Source organism: Mesoplodon densirostris, chromosome X, assembly GCF_025265405.1.
Source record: "Mesoplodon densirostris isolate mMesDen1 chromosome X, mMesDen1 primary haplotype, whole genome shotgun sequence".
Taxonomy (NCBI): Eukaryota; Metazoa; Chordata; class Mammalia; order Artiodactyla; family Ziphiidae; genus Mesoplodon; species Mesoplodon densirostris.
Window position 1 is genome coordinate 29056321 of NC_082681.1, and position 13542 is coordinate 29069862.

Below are 13542 nucleotides of genomic sequence, written 5' to 3' on the forward strand. Positions count from 1 at the left end.
CCGTGAATCACTAAATTGTACACCTGTAACTTATATAATATTGTACATCAACTATACTTCAATTAAAAAAAGAGAAAGAAAGAAAGAAAGAGGTCCCTGCCCTTAAGGAGCTCACAGTCTAGAGAAAGGGACAAATTCATAAACAAATTACAATACAATGTGGTAAGTGCTATAAGAAATAGGAGTATACATAGTGTTACGGGAGCATAGATGACAACCACAGCTTCACATAAGGTCACACCTGAGCTTGTTCTTTTATGATGATTTTACCAGTTGCCAGGGAGTAGGATATGATACTAAAATGTAGGCAGGGGCCATATTTAGAAAGATCTTGCATGCCATGAGCTAAGGAGTTTGAACTGTATCTTGCAGGCAATGGGGATCCATGGAAAGGTTTTAAGGAAAAGAGTTACATTATCAGATTTTTATTCTAGAACAGCAATTCTTGATGGCAGTGTGAATGATGGAGTGGTGGTGAGGGGAGTGAGGGAAGGGGTTGGTGAGAGGATAAATGGGAGATTTGAGGGAAGAAAACGAGTTAGAAAGCTAATATAATAGTTCAGGTGAGAGATGAGGGCCTGAACTAAGGTAGGGATCAATTAAGATGTAACAAAACTGAATTTTTAGCTATAGTTCTGTGTACCAAAATAAACAAGGATTCATATTTAAACTTTTCCAACAGATCAACCTACGATCAGTCCTTTAGCTAACTAGTTAATATTTAAGTTTTTTTTTCTGTTGGAAAGACCAATTTTTAGTTCCTTGATTATTTCAGCTTAGTTACTCTAGAGAGTTTGCTGAAATTTTTAGATAAGGCACACATTAAAATATGTTAAAATGAATTAGTGAACTTCCTGTACTCAGACAATAAGGCACTCTCACTTACATGGCATGCTGAAGATTAGTTCGCAGTTTAACATAGCTCATTGCTGCTCTCTCCTGCTGTTGCCTTGCTTCCTCTTGTTGTCTTTGAGCTAACATCCATGTTACCTGCGTGCTTCAAGGAGAATTTTATTCTTCTTTTAACTTAACTTTTTTCTATGTAATTAATAAAGTTATAGTACAGAAAATTATCAAATGTACTTACTTATAATCAAGAGGAGTTTGATGATGTTCAGTCTGCATTGGATAGACACTCATGAAACTGTCCTCAGGTCGTAATCTTTTAGGCTCTCTCATAATTGTTGAGGTGAGTTGTGGTGTCTGCATCATAACTGGGGTGTGCAGTGTTTGTTCTCTGCTTAGCCACATACTGTCACTACTACTGCTTTCTTCAGCTGAGAAAGAAAATTAACAGCAATGAAGTTCAGTCACTAATTTTGATTAACCAAGTGTCTGATACAATGTGTTCAGGTCAAAAAACATCTGTTTGCTTTCCACATGCTAGAGCTTGGAACAGAAGGATACAAAGGTATGTAAGGTGCAGTCCCTGCCATGCCCTTACAGCCTAGTTGTGGAAAAAGAAAACACAGGCAATTATAACACAGTGTGGTAAGTGCTAAAAGAGAGGGAAGCACAGATAGAATGAGAACAATGAGAGGGATCAGAGCCAGCTACCCAGAAGTTACTTCTGACTAAAGTAGATACTGTGTGGACTGTGAAGTCTCCTAGGCAGGGGGGAGGACATAAGCAAAATCACCAAGGCATGAAACAACAATGACTGAACCATACTAATTTACTGATATTCAGCAATTTTTGACCTACAAACTAAGAGTTTAGTACTCCTGGAGTAGACGGCAAAAGGTAAGGCTGAATAAAGAGGCAGGTATCAATTTATGCAAAGTCTTACAAGCTGTGCTAAGGTGAAAGGAACTACTGCTGAAGGTTTTATGGGAAGCAATGTGGTGAGTTACATGTTTTAGACAAAGTATGTAGTGGTAGTGTGGAGGGTGGACTTAAGAATATGAAGACTAGTAAGCAAACAGGCCACTTAGGAGGTTAACTGTGTAGACCAGGTGAGTTAGAGGTTCAGAACACTTTAAAATTTATAGTGGCATGCAGGGAATACATCTTTTAATTTGATAACTTTTCTATTTAAAAAAAGGAAATTTTATTTTAACTTGCTATCAAGCCCTAACTATTTTAACTGGTCAGGGACACTGTAAGAGAGATTTCTCCACAGACTGGGATGTTGGGACTATATGATCAATCAAGTCCAAATCTAAGTTACAAGTTTAAGTTACGAGTTTATGCATTTATATTATTGGATAAAAAGTACTAAAACCATTAATCCATGTGGCAATTTAACAATATGGCCCCTAAAAAAATAAATAAAATTAAAATATGGCCCCCAAATCTTTGACACTCCTCACATTAACAGGTGGGGGATGATGTCCCATTCCCTTGAACCTGTGCCCTGTGATTGCTTGGTCCATAGAATATGATGGAAATTATGCTATGCCAATTCCTGGCCTTAAGAAAATGGCAGCTTCCAGAGTTCTTGTCTCTTGAGACACTTGCTCTTGGAGCCCAGTCACATGCTGTGAGAAAGCCAAATAGCCACATGGAAAGGACATGTGTAAGGTGGTCCTGGCAGACAATCCCGCTGAGGTCCCAGCTGACAGCCAGTATCAGATACATCTGTAAGTGAAGATGCCTCCGTATGATTCCAGTCACCAGCCTTTGAGTATTCCTAGTGGAAGCACCAGACATCATGTCCCTGCTATGTCATAAGTTTTGGGGGTAGTTTGTTACTCAGGAATAATAGCTGCAGCAAATTTTGGCAACTATGCTAATTTGTTTAAAGTTTCCTAAAGAGAGGAAAAAAGTCCCCAGACCCATTTTGAACCAACCCTGGAGTACTAACAGTCCAAGAGATTCAAGTGTCATAATGTATTCTTAACCCTAAGATTATAGGCAGCAACTTGTATTTCTATCAAGTTCTTTATGATTAATGCTCTTCTTCATAGAAATTCAAAAGTTGGGACCTCTCTGAATCTGCTGTACCACTTAAACTAGATGATTTGATCTCTTAGGTAATGATTAGCTCTAAAATACTGAGTCCATATCCCTATACAGAGTATAGTGCAGTGATTTAAGAGCAGGTGCTCTAGAGTGAGACTGCCTGGCTCTGCTACTTAATATCAGTGTGACCTTAGGTAAAAGTTCTTAACTTCTCTGTACCAGCTTTCACATTTGAAAAATGAGTATGTACCTAAAGAGTTGTAAGAACTGAATTTATGTATGTAAAATGCTTAGAACAGTACATTTACACATAATTGGAGGACACATTGTTCAAGATATTATTTAACAACACATATCTCAAATTTAAAAATAAGGTGACCCTTAATGACAATTCAGTCATTAAGGTTTATGGTAAACATAAAGGACAAATATAAAGAGAATAAACTACATTCTTACTGAGTGCGAGCTGCATGCCTTCAACCACTTTCCGTTTTCCTGTAGATGGCTTTGATTTTTTACTCCGCACGGTTGACCCCCGACTGCTGATTCCACTAATGACTGACATGGTGTCATCATCACCACCAGCTAGCAAAGAATTTCGGTATGACATCAGTGGAAGCCACACATCTTCTCTTCGGAGTGACATCTGAAAGGTCATGAACTTCTCCAAGTAAACATACCTTAAAAAGGAGTAGAAACCATTAGCTTTGATACATCAAATTGACATAGCTTTTTTTTTGCTTTTTGCTTATTCCTATAGGCTCACACACTATAATGGGACATACATGATTTAATGAGAGTTAAATAAAAAGTAAATTAGAATGAAAATAGTGGTTGATGGGTCTACATTTCCTCAAAGCATACAGTAACAACTGAAGGATTATTAGCGTTCTGTCTCAAGAAGTCTCTGTTCTATCCTAACATTTACAAGTCCTCTGTTAGAAGAACAAACCTGAGTCATATTCCTGGAAAGAGGACTGGATTTAAAAATTACACAACTAGGGTTCTACCAACCCCTAGCTGCGTGAGCATAGGCATATTACTTCACTACTCAATCTAAGCCTCATCAGTACACTGATGAACAATTTTGTCTCTATCAAGATTCTCACATTAAATGAAATAATTCATAGCATTTCAGCTTATTATTTGTTGAGCATCTATGTCCCAGGCAATGGGGGTAGATACAAAGGTCAATCAGATATGGTCCCTACCTGCACAATATTTTCAGCCTGATGGAAGTCACACATCTACCCTTGGATTCAAGTATCACAAGGATTTTATGACATATATAATATAGCAATCAAAAATCAACTAACATTTGTGTGACTACTGTGTGCTAGGCATTTTCCTCTTGGGTTCTTTAACTTTACTCTTACAGTCTTGTGAGGGAGACATTCTCCCCATTTGACAGATAAGGAGAGAAAGGATAAGAAAAGTTAAGTAATATATCCATGGTCATAAAAATGAGAAAGCAGTATAACCATGATTCAAATCCCAGGCTTCTGACACTAAGAGTTCAGTGCTTTATTGTGTAAATTATGCTTCACACAAGTTTCATCAACTAACTGTAAAGTGCAAACCAAATTTTGCTGTCATAATAATGGCTAATTCGAATCAGTTCAGAATTACCAGTTTTGGACACCATAAGAGAAAGGACAGGAGAGATGAGTTACAAACATACTGCTTAGTGTTAGTTGTATATATTGTAAATATATTTCAGCTACACACAGTAGTACAGTACTCATCAAAGCGTGGTCTGGAAGTTGGCTATTAGTCTGAGAACTTACCAGCCTGACACAAGATGTGCAGTCTGAGCCAAAATATACTCATTAGTTGAGAGATTTACAACTATGTATCCACCACAAAGCTTAACAGAACATTCCAGATAAGGAGCCCTCCCTGATGCTAGCTCCCTTTGTCCTCTTTCCAGCCACAGAGGTTGCCATTAACCTGAACTTGCTATTTTTTGTCCCCATTTGTAATGTTTTAATACCTATTTGTCTGTAAACATCATAGCACCATTTTGTACTTAGCTTTTTGCACTCAACATTATAATTTTAAAATCTAACCATTTTGGAAGAGTGACGTCAGCTAACAACTATGGTGGCAATCATTTTCCAATAATGTAAGTGTATCAAATCAACATGTTGTATACCTCAAACTTACACAGTATTATATGTCAACTATATCTCAACGAAGTCAGAAAAAAAAATTTTTTAAGATGAATGAGATCTGAGGGTCTAATGTATAACATGGTGGCTACAGTTGATGATACTGTGTACTTAAATAATACCACATAATTGAAATTTGCTAAAAGAGTAGAGCTTAAGTGTTCTGATAAAAAAAATGGTAAATATGTGAGGTGATAAATATGTTAATTAACCTGATTATGGGAATCCTTCCACAATGTATATGAAATCATCATGTTGTACACTTTATTTTTGTTTTTGTTTTTTTTTCAATAATTACTTTCTAATTTTAATAATGCTACTATATTTCATACTTTATTCTATTTTACTTTACCTGCTCTTTCTTTTTTTCCTACCTTCCCTTCCTCCCTCCCTCCCTCCGCTCTTCCTTTCCTTCTTTTTTTCTTTCCTCCCTCCCTCCCACCCTTCTTCTTTCCACTTTCTTTTTCTTTCCTTCCTCCCTCCCTCCCTCCTGTCTTTCTTTCTTTCTTTCCTTCCTCCCTCCCTCCCTCCCTTCTTCCATTCACTCTTCCTTTTGCTTTCATTGCTCCCTCCCTCCCTCCTTTCTTTCCTCCTTTCTTTCCTTCTTTCTTTCCATCCTTACTCACTCCCTCCCTCCTTTCTTTCTTTCTTCCTTCCTTTCTTCCCTTCTTCCTTTCTTTCCCTCTCTCTTTCTTTCTTCTACTAATTCTTTCTTTCTGCTTTTTCTCCCTGTTATTCTGAGCCGGGTGGATGAAAGGCTCTTGGTGCTGCAGCCAGGAGCCAGTGCTGTGCCTCTGAAGTGGGAGAGCCAACTTCAGGACACGGGTCCACAAGAGACCTCCCAGCTCCACATAATATCAAGCAGCGAAAATCTCCCAGAGATCTCCATCCCAACACCAGCACCCAGCTTCAGTCAACGACCAGCAAGCTACAGTGCTGGTCACCCTATGCCAAGCAACTAGCAAGGCAGGAACACAACCCCACCCATTAGCAGAGAAGCTACCTAAAAACATAATAAGGCCATAGGCACCCCAAAACACACCACCAGACGTGGACCTGTCCACCAGAAAGACAAGATCGAGCCTCAACCACCAGAACACAGGCATTAGTCCCCCCCACCAGGAAGCCTACACAACCTACTGAAACAACCTTAGCCACTGGGGTCAGACACGAAAAACAACGGGAACTACGAATCTGCAGCCTGCAAAAAGGAGACCCCAAACACAGTAACATAAGCAAAATGAGAAGACAGAAAAACACACAGCAGGTGAAGGAGCAAGATAAAAACCTACCAGACCTAACAAATGAAGAGGTAATAGGCAGTCTACCTGAAAAAGAATTCAGAATAATGATGGTAAAGATGATCCAAAATCTTGGAAATAGAATAGACAAAATGCAAGAAACAGTTAACAAGGACCTAGAAGAACTAAAGATGAATCAAGCATCGATTAAAAACACAATACATGAAATAAAAAATACTCTAGATGGGATCAATAGCAGAATAACTGAGGCAGAAGAACGGATAAGTGAGGTGGAAGATAAAATAGTGGAAATAACTGATGCAGAGCAAAATAAAGAAAAAAGAATGAAAAGAACAGAGGACAGTCTCAGAGACCTCTGGGACAACATTAAACGCACCAACATTCGGATTATAGGGGTTCCAGAAGAAGAAGAGAAAAAGAAAGGGACTGAGAAAATATTTGAAGAGATTATAGTTGAAAACTTCCCCAATATGGGAAAGGAAATAGTTAATCAAGTCCAGGAGGCACAGAGAGTCCCATACAGAATAAATCCAAGGAGAAATACACCAAGACACATATTAATCAAACTGTCAAAAATTAAACACAAAGAAATCATATTAAAAGCAGCAAGGCAAAAACAACAAATAACACACAAGGGAATCCCCATCAGGTTAACAGCTGATCTCTCACCAGAAACTCTACAAGCCAGAAGGGAGTGGCAGGACATAATTAAAGTGATGAAGGAGAGAAACCTGCAGCCAAGATTACTCTACCCAGCAAGGATCTCATTCAGATTTGATGGAGAAATTAAAACCTTTACAGACAAGCAAAAGCTGAGAGAGTTCAGCACCACCAAACCAGCTTTACAACAAATGCTAAAGGAACTTCTCTAGGCAAGAAACACAACAGAAGGAATATACCTACAATAACGAACCCAAAGCAATTAAGGAAATGGGAATAGGAACATACATATCAATAATTACCTTAAATGTAAATGGACTAAATGCTCCCACCAAAAGACACAGAGTGGCTGAATGGATACAAAAACAAGACCCATATATATGCTGTCTACAAGAGACCCACTTCAGACCTAAAGACACATACAGATTGAAAGTAAAGGGATGGAAAAAGATATTCCATGCAAATGGAAATCAAAAGAAAGCTGGAGTAGCAATTCTTATATCAGACAAAATAGACTTTAAAATAAAGACTATTAGAAGAGACAAAGAAGGACACTACATAATGATCAAGGGATCGATCCAAGAAGAAGATATAACAATTGTAAATATTTATGCACCCAACATAGGAGCACCTCAATACATAAGGCAAATACTAACAGCCATAAAAGGGGAAATCGACAGTAACACAATCATAGTAGGGGACTTTAACACCCCACTTTCACCAATGGACAGATCGTCCAAAATGAAAATAAATAAGGAAACACAAGCTTTAAATGATACATTAAACAAGATGGACTTAGTTGATATTTATAGGACATTTCATCCAAAAACAACAGAATACACATTTTTCTCAAGTGCTCATGGAACATTCTCCAGGATAGATCATATCTTGGGTCACAAATCAAGCCTTGGTAAATTTAAGAAAATTGAAATTGTATCAAGTATCTTTTCCGACCACAATGCTATGAGACTAGACATCAATTACAGGAAAAGATCTGTAAAAAATACAAACACATGGAGGCTAAACAATACACTACTCAATAACGAAATGATCACTGAAGAAATCAAAGAGGAAATTAAAAAATACCTAGAAACAAATGACAATGGAGACACGACAACCCAAAACCTATGGGATGCAGCAAAAGCAGTTCTAAGGGGGAAGTTTATAGCAATACAATCCCACCTTAAGAAACAGGAAACATTTCGAGTAAACAACCTGACCCTGCACCTAAAGCAATTAGAGAAAGAAGAACAAAAAACCCCCAAAGCTAGCAGAAGGAAAGAAATCATAAAGATCAGATCAGAAAAAAATGAAAAAGAAATGAAGGAAACGATAGCAAAGATCAACCAAACTAAAAGCTGGTTCTTTGAGAAGATAAACAAAATTGACAAACCATTAGCCAGACTCATCAAGAAAAGAAGGGAGAAGACTCAAATCAATAGAATTAGAAATGAAAAAGGAGAAGTAACAACTGACACTGCAGAAATACAAAAGATCATGAGAGATTACTACAAGCAACTCTATGCCAATACAATGGACAACCTGGAAGAAATGGACAAATTCTTAGAAATACACAACCTGCCAAGACTGACTCAGGAAGAAATAGAAAATATGAATAGACCAATCACAAGCACTGAAATTGAAACTGTGATTAAAAATCTTCCATCAAACAAAAGCCCAGGACCAGATGGCTTCACAGGCGAATTCTATCAAACATTTAGAGAAGAGCTAACACCCATCCTTCTCAAACTCTTCCAAACAATTTCAGAGGAAGGAACACTCCCAAACTCATTCTACGAGGCCACCATCACCTTGATACCAAAACCAGGCAAGGATGTCACAAAGAAAGAAAACTACAGGCCAATATCACTGATGAACATAGATGCAAAAATCCTCAACAAAATACTAGCAAACAGAATCCAACAGCACATTAAAAGGATCATACACCATGATCAAGTGGGGTTTATTCCAGGAATGCAAGGATTCTTCAATATACGCAAATCAATCAATGTGATACACCATATTAACAAGTTGAAGGAGAAAAACCATATGATCATCTCAATAGATGCAGAGAAAGCTTTCGACAAAATTCAACACCCATTTATGATAAAAACCCTGCAGAAAGTAGGCATAGAGGGATCTTTCCTCAACATAATAAAGGCCATATATGACAAACCCACGGCCAACATTGTCCTCAATGGTGAAAAACTGAAACCATTTCCACTAAGATCAGGAACAAGACAAGGCTGCCCACTCTCACCACTCTTATTCAACCTAGTTTTGGAAGTTTTAGCCACAGCAATCAGAGAAGAAAAGGAAATAAAAGGAATCCAAATCGGAAAAGAAGAAGTAAAGCTGTCATTGTTTGCAGATGACATGATACTATACATAGAGAATCCTAAAGATGCTACCGAAAAACTACTAGAGCTAATCAATGAATTTGGTAAAGTAGCAGGTTACAAAATTAATGTACAGAAATCTCTGGCATTCCTGTACACTAATGATGAAAAATCTGAAAATGAAATCAAGAAAACACTCCCATTTACCATTGCAACAAAAAGAATAAAATATCTAGGAATAAACCTACCTAAGGAGACAAAAGACCTGTATGCAGAAAATTATAAGACACTGATGAAAGAAATTAAAGATGATACAAACAGATGGAGAGATATACCATGCTCCTGGATTGGAAGAATCAATATTGTGAAAATGACTCTACTACCCAAAGCAATCTACAGATTCAATGCAATCCCTATCAAACTACCACTGGCATTTTTCACAGAACTAGAACAAAAAATTTCAAAATTTGTTTGGAAAAACAAAAGACCCCGAATAGCCAAAGCAATCTTGAGAACGAAAAAAGGAGCTGGAGGAATCAGGCTCCCTGACTTCAGACTATACTACAAAGCTACAGTAATTAAGACAGTGTGGTACTGGCATAAAAACAGAAAGATAGATCAGTGGATCAGGATAGAAAGCCCACGCACATATGGTCAACTTATCTTTGATAAAGGAGGCAGGAATGTACAGTGGAGAAAGGACAGTCTCTTCAATAAGTGGTGCTGGGAAAACTGGACAGGGACATGTAAAAGTATGAGATTAGATCATTCCCTAACACCATACACAAAACATAAGCTCAAAATGGATTAAAGACTTAAATGTAAGGCCAGACACTATCAAACTCTTAGAGGAAAACATAGGTAGAACACTCTATGACATAAATCACAGCAAGATCCTTTTGGACCCACCTCCTAGAGAAATGGAAATAAAAACAAAGATAAACACATGGGACCTAATGAAACTTCAAAGCTTTTGCACAGCAAAGGAAACCATAAACAAGACCAAAAGACAACCCTCAGAATGGGAGAAAATATTTGCAAATGAAGCAACTGACAAAGGATTAATCTCCAAAATTTATAAACAGCTCATGCAGCTCAATAGCAAAAAAACAAACAACCCAATCCAAAAATGGGCAGAAGACTTAAATAGGCATTTCTCCAAAGAAGATATACAGACTGCCAACAAACACATGAAAGAATGCTCAACATCATTAATCATTAGAGAAATGCAAATCAAAACTACAATGAGATATCATCTCACACCAGTCAGAATGGCCATCATCAAGAAATCTAGAAACAATAAATGCTGGAGAGGGTGTGGAGAAAAGGGAACACTCTTGCACTGCTGGTGGGAATGTGAATTGGTACAGCCACTATGGAGAACAGTATGGAGGTTCCTTAAAAAACTAAAAATAGAACTACCATATGATCCAGCAATCCCACTACTAGGCATATACCCTGAGAAAACCATAATTCAAAAAGAGACATGTACCAAAATGTTCATTGCAGCTCTATTTACAACAGCCCGGAGATGGAAACAACCTAAGTGTCCATCATCGGATGAATGGATAAAGAAGATGTGGAACATATATACAATGGAATATTACTCAGCCATAAAAAGAAACGAAACTGAGCTATTTGTAATGAGGTGGATAGACCTAGAGTCTGTCATACAGAGTGAAGTAAGTCAGAAAGAGAAAGACAAATACCGTATGCTAACACATATATATGGAATATAAGAAAAAAAAATGTCATGAAGAACCTAGGGGTAAAACGGGAATAAAGACACAGACCTACTTGAGAATGGACTTGAGGATATGGGGAGGGGGAAGGGTAAGCTGTGACAAAGCGAAAGAGAGGCATGGACATATATACACTACCAAACGTAGGGTAGACAGATAGTGGGAAGCAGCCGCAGAGCACAGGGAGATCAGCTCGGTGCTTTGTGACTGCCTGGAGGGGAGGGATGGGGAGGGTGGGAGGGAGGGAGATGCATGAGGGAGGGGATGTGGGAACAGATGTATATGTATGACTGATTCACTTTGTTATAAAGCAGAAACTAATAAAAAAAATAGAAAAAAAAGTACACTTTAAATATATTACAATTTTATGTGTCAATTATAGCTCAATAAACTTGAAAAAAATTTTTAAGATTTTAAAAGCAGATCAATTGGATTGTGTGAATCTTATTTCAATCCCAATTCAATCAAATAAAAGTCACTGTTGACATCTGATACTAGAAATTTGAACAATTAAATGGGTTTTTAATAAAATTAGGGAATTGTGTTTACTTTTTAAAAATCTAACCATTTTGACCACTGTATAGTATTCCATTGTATATTAATCTATTGATACCATCTTCTAGCTGATAGATGTTTAGTCAGTTTTGAGTTTTCCCCTATTCAAACAATGCAACAGTCAAATACTTTAATAGTTATCCTTCTACACATGTGTAAGAGTTCCCCTAGGGTATCTACCTATGAATAGAATTACTGGATCATGAGGTAGGGAGAATCTTAAACTTTACTAGACATTGCCAAATGTCTCCAAAGTGGTCTTGTACCAATTTACTCTGCCACCAGCAATGTATAAAAGCCTCTATTGTTCCACATCCTTGGCAATACTTGGCGCTATCCAACGTCTTAAGTTTTGCTAATATGCTAAGTGAGAAATGTTTTTTTATTGTTTTAATTTTTATTTCTCTAATTAATAGTGCCAATGCAATTTTGGGGGGGGCGGGGGGGCGCACCACACAGCTTGTGGAACCTTAGTTCCCAGACCAGGGATTGAACCCAGACCCTTGGCACTGAAAGTATGGCATCCTAACCACTGGACCACTAGGTAATTCCTCAATGCAATTTTGAACTGGGATAAATCTATATATAATAAAATGTACAGAAATTAACAGTAAAGTTGGATCAGCTTTGCAAATTAATGCAGCCATGTAACCCATACACCTATCAAGATACAGGACATTCCTATGACCCTACAGAGTACCCTGTATCCCTTTTCCCATTCAGTCTCCCCAACCCCAAGAAGTAACCACTATTGTGATTTCTATCACCGTTTTGTCTGCTTTAGAATTTCATATAATATCTATACAATGTTGTTTTTTTAAAGACTTTTTTGATGTTGACCATTTTTAAAGTCTTTATTGAATTTGTTACAATACTGCTTCTTTTTTATGTTTTGGTTTTTTGGCCGCAAGGCTTGTGGGATCTCAGCTCCCTGACCAGAGACTGAACCTGCACCCCCGGCAGTGGAAGGTGAAGTCTTAACCACTGGACCACCAGGGAAGTCCCCAAGATCTATATAATCTTTAAAAGCAAAATACTGGTGGGCTTTCAGAAGACATTACCTATGAGTTATTCATATTCTTCTGTCTTTTTATACCTCAAAGCCCGGGGTTGGGGGTTGGGGGTGGAAGAGATGAAAGAAGATTTTGAGACTTTAATTCCATTTGTTAGGCTCTCTTAGAACGTAAGTCACCATTTTAGAAGACCAAACCATAAAAGTATCCTGTTTAAATGGCCTGTTGAGAACAGGACTTGTAGTTAAAGTACAAAGATAAAAGAGGGGGACTTCTACTTTCCAGTGTAGTCACGGCTCAGGACACAGACTAAGATGCTCCTGATGGATCAGAGATATTATTAACTGTTAAATGCTCCTTCCTTAGTTAGGCTGAGCCAAGAACTCAAATAGGAATACACAAAGCATTCCAGTTACACCTCTAAAGCCACAGCTACACTGTAAGGGGAATTCACAGAATTAAAATGGAGTATTATGCATAAAACAGTTATAATCCTTAAATTATAAAATTTCAGAAGTATAAAGTTTTTTGTGCATTAATGCAATCCTACAAATCTAATCTAAGCTGAGAGGGAAACCAAGTATAACAATCTTTAAGAATTCCAAAACAAAATTAAATAGAGTATTTCTAGCAAATACATACACTGTTCTTTTGTCTTGTCGAAGTAGTTTAGAAGAAAATTCACTGAGAATATCAAGAAATGCCAAATTTAAAGGTGGATGGCTCTCTCCTTGTGGATTAGGCTCTTTAAAAGCAAATTCTATGCCATCTCTGCAACAAAAACAACAACAAAAAAAGACAAATATTTAAAGGACTACAATACAAAATTGAGTAACTTAGGGAATTTCTCTATACTTCATCCCACTACTAAGATGTTTCCTTTGTCATGCATTTAA

At 37.5% G+C, this 13542-nt stretch overlaps 1 protein-coding gene across 6 annotated transcripts in view; it reads right to left on the reverse strand.

Annotated features, from left to right (window-relative positions):
- The window catches only part of STAG2 (STAG2 cohesin complex component), a 127148-nt gene that overhangs the window by 9436 nt on the left and 104170 nt on the right, over window positions 1-13542 (reverse strand). For 5 of the 6 annotated variants that reach the window (XM_060086238.1, XM_060086237.1, XM_060086240.1 and 2 more), the window contains 4 exons: window positions 13289-13417; window positions 3361-3584; window positions 1088-1277; window positions 887-997 (listed from right to left, as the gene is read on the reverse strand). In XM_060086238.1, the coding sequence (XP_059942221.1) occupies window positions 887-997; window positions 1088-1277; window positions 3361-3584; window positions 13289-13417 (654 nt within the window). The remainder of the gene's footprint in view (window positions 1-886; window positions 998-1087; window positions 1278-3360; window positions 3585-13288; window positions 13418-13542) is intronic. The other variant, XM_060086242.1, reaches the window with a different exon arrangement.